Source organism: Ochotona curzoniae, unplaced genomic scaffold, assembly GCF_017591425.1.
Source record: "Ochotona curzoniae isolate NIBS_2020 unplaced genomic scaffold, NIBS_Ocur_1.0 contig_2404, whole genome shotgun sequence".
NCBI lineage: Eukaryota > Metazoa > Chordata > Mammalia > Lagomorpha > Ochotonidae > Ochotona > Ochotona curzoniae.
The window spans coordinates 6,207,246-6,210,236 of record NW_024465451.1 but is presented as its reverse complement, the minus strand read 5'-3'; the positions used below and the strand labels follow the sequence as shown (position 1 = coordinate 6,210,236).

At 65.0% G+C, this 2,991-nt stretch overlaps 1 protein-coding gene across 1 annotated transcript; it reads left to right on the top strand.

Annotated features, from left to right (window-relative positions):
* The first annotated feature begins 262 nt into the window (after positions 1 to 262).
* COL8A2 (collagen type VIII alpha 2 chain) lies at positions 263 to 2,277 on the top strand. The gene has a single exon (XM_040974417.1). The coding sequence runs from the start codon at positions 265 to 267 to the stop codon at positions 2,179 to 2,181; it is 1,917 nt and encodes a 638-aa protein (XP_040830351.1). The 5' UTR covers positions 263 to 264; the 3' UTR covers positions 2,182 to 2,277.
* Positions 2,278 to 2,991: the final 714 nt, after the last annotated feature.

Below are 2,991 nucleotides of genomic sequence, written 5' to 3'. Positions count from 1 at the left end.
GCGAGTGCCCCCTGATGGCCATTGCCCTGAGATCTTTCGGGGATGTGCATCATACTAAACTCATGGGGTGGTTATGGGGGTGGGGCAGCCACAACCCCTGAGTGAAGATGCCATGCAGCCCACAAGCCATGGGAGCAGAGTGGCCCAGCCTGAAGAAAACGCCTTTAAGATCAGATAAGGAGCTCTGGGGGGAACTGCTAGACATGTCCTTTGTCCCCTCCGTCCAGGACTCTGACTGTCTGCTTTTCTCTGTCTCCCTCAGAAATGCCTTTGCCGCTGCTGCCAATGGACCTGAAAGGAGAGCCTGGGCCCCCTGGGAAGCCCGGGCCGCGAGGCCCTCCTGGCCCTCCCGGCTTCCCAGGCAAACCAGGCACAGGCAAGCCGGGACTCCACGGGCAGCCTGGCCCTGCTGGACCACCTGGCTTCTCTCGGATGGGCAAGGCAGGCCCCCCGGGGCTCCCTGGCAAGGTTGGACCACCGGGGCAGCCTGGGCTTCGGGGAGAGCCAGGAATACGAGGGGACCAGGGCCTTCGGGGCCCGCCAGGACCCCCTGGCCTCCCTGGGCCTTCAGGCATCACTGTCCCTGGAAAGCCAGGTGCTCAGGGGATGCCAGGGCCCCCAGGATTCCGGGGGGAGCCAGGGCCTCAGGGGGAGCCTGGGCCCCCAGGTGATCGAGGTCTCAAGGGGGATAATGGAGTGGGCCAACCAGGGCTTCCGGGGGCCCCAGGGCAGGGGGGAGCCCCTGGGCCACCTGGCCTCCCGGGTCCAGCAGGCTTGGGCAAACCTGGCATGGATGGACTTCCAGGAGCTCCCGGAGACAAGGGGGAATCTGGGTCCCCTGGAGTTCCAGGCCCCAGAGGGGAGCCAGGAGCTGTGGGTCCTAAGGGTCCCCCAGGGATAGATGGTGTGGGGGTGCCAGGGGCAGCAGGGGTGCCAGGGCCACAGGGCCCAGCAGGTGCCAAAGGGGAGCCAGGTAGCCGGGGCCCCCCTGGCCTGATAGGTCCCACTGGCTATGGGATGCCAGGATTGCCAGGCCCTAAGGGGGACAGGGGCCCAGCGGGGGTCCCAGGGCTCTTGGGAGACAGGGGGGAGCCGGGGGAGGATGGTGAGCCAGGGGAGCAGGGCCCCCAGGGTCTGGGAGGACCCCCTGGGCTTCCTGGATCCGCAGGGCTGCCTGGCCGCCGGGGGCCACCTGGGCCGAAAGGGGAGACAGGGCCTGGTGGGCCCCCAGGAGTTCCTGGTCTGCGGGGTGACCAGGGTCCTAGTGGCCTGGCTGGGAAGCCTGGTCTCCCAGGTGAGAGGGGGCTTCCTGGGGCCCATGGGCCTCCTGGACCAACTGGGCCCAAGGGTGAGCCGGGGTTCACTGGCCGCCCAGGTGGCCCAGGGGCAGCGGGAGCCCTGGGACAGAAGGGAGAGCTGGGGCTCCCCGGGCAGCCTGGCCTGCGGGGCCCCTCGGGAATCCCAGGGCTCCAGGGCCCAGCAGGGCCTATTGGACCCCAAGGCCTGCCAGGTCTCAAGGGTGAGCCTGGCCTGCCGGGACCCCCGGGAGAGGGCAAAGTTGGGGAACCCGGCTCAGTAGGGCCTACAGGGCCCCCTGGGGTCCCTGGCTCCCCAGGACTCACAGGTCCACCTGGACCTCCTGGGCCTCCTGGTCCTCCTGGTGCCCCTGGCACCTTTGATGAGACTGGCATTGCAGGCCTGCACCTGCCTGATGGAGGTGTGGAGGGGGCTGTGCTGGGCAAGGGGGGCAAGCCCCAGTTCGGGCTGGGTGAGCTGTCAGCCCATGCCACGCCAGCCTTCACCGCTGTGCTCACCTCGCCCTTCCCAGCCTCGGGAGCGCCCGTGAAGTTCGACCGGACTCTCTACAATGGCCATAGCGGCTACAACCCAGCCACTGGCATCTTCACCTGCCCCGTGGGTGGCGTCTACTATTTTGCATACCACGTGCATGTCAAGGGCACCAACGTGTGGGTGGCCCTGTACAAGAACAATGTGCCGGCCACATACACCTACGATGAGTATAAGAAGGGCTACCTGGACCAGGCGTCTGGCGGGGCAGTGCTGCAGCTACGGCCCAACGATCAGGTCTGGGTGCAGATGCCCTCGGATCAGGCCAACGGTCTCTACTCCACTGAGTACATCCACTCCTCCTTCTCGGGCTTCCTGCTGTGTCCCACATAACCCGTGGTGGACCCTGCCGCCCTGGCCTCCGCCTTCTTAGTGGTAGAGTGACCTTTTCAGTTACAGACAAGCTCCATTTAAAGGAAGAGGCCAAGGCTTGTGACCGTGGCCTTGGCCCGGGGTGACTAACTGGCTGAGACTGTGTGTGGAAGGGGCTAGCCTGAATTCCTCCCTGCCTTGGCCTCCCACCCTCAAATGATTGTGTAGTGTCAGGGTTGAACCCTGGGTCCCACCCTGCCTAGTCAGTCCTGGACTTGTCTTGGCTGTGGTGGAGCTCAGGGGGTGTTAAGCTCCCCACCCCAGCCACCATGGGAGACAATCCTTTCTGCTGGCCCTCAGGCAACCTGCTCAGGCTATAGGATGTGGCCTCCCTTGTGGCCCTTGGCTGGGCTCCCTGGTTCCTACCGCCTACAATGAATGATAGGTTCCCTGCACTTTTGTTGTTGTTCCCTCCAGGGGGCAGGGTGTGAACAGGACAGTGCAGGTGGCCAGTGGGGACATTGCCAGGACCGCAGTGGCCCCAGGGGTGTTACAGTGGCATCAGGCCAATCCACAGCAGGTACAGCCGGGTACCTTCTCTGCAGGATCCTGGAAAGGACGAGCCCTTTTCACTGCTCCAGCCATGGCCACAGGGAAGGCGGTTCAGGAGGAGCTGGGCCCGGGCATTTATGCCCATGTCCCTTCCCCAGCTTGGGCTCTGCCTTGGCATGAGCACAGAGATCTGCAGGGGGATGCTCCCGGTCAGAGTGTGAGCTCTGGGAAGCAGCTGGAGATGCCCAAAGCATGGCCCGAGGTGAGACTGTCCATCCA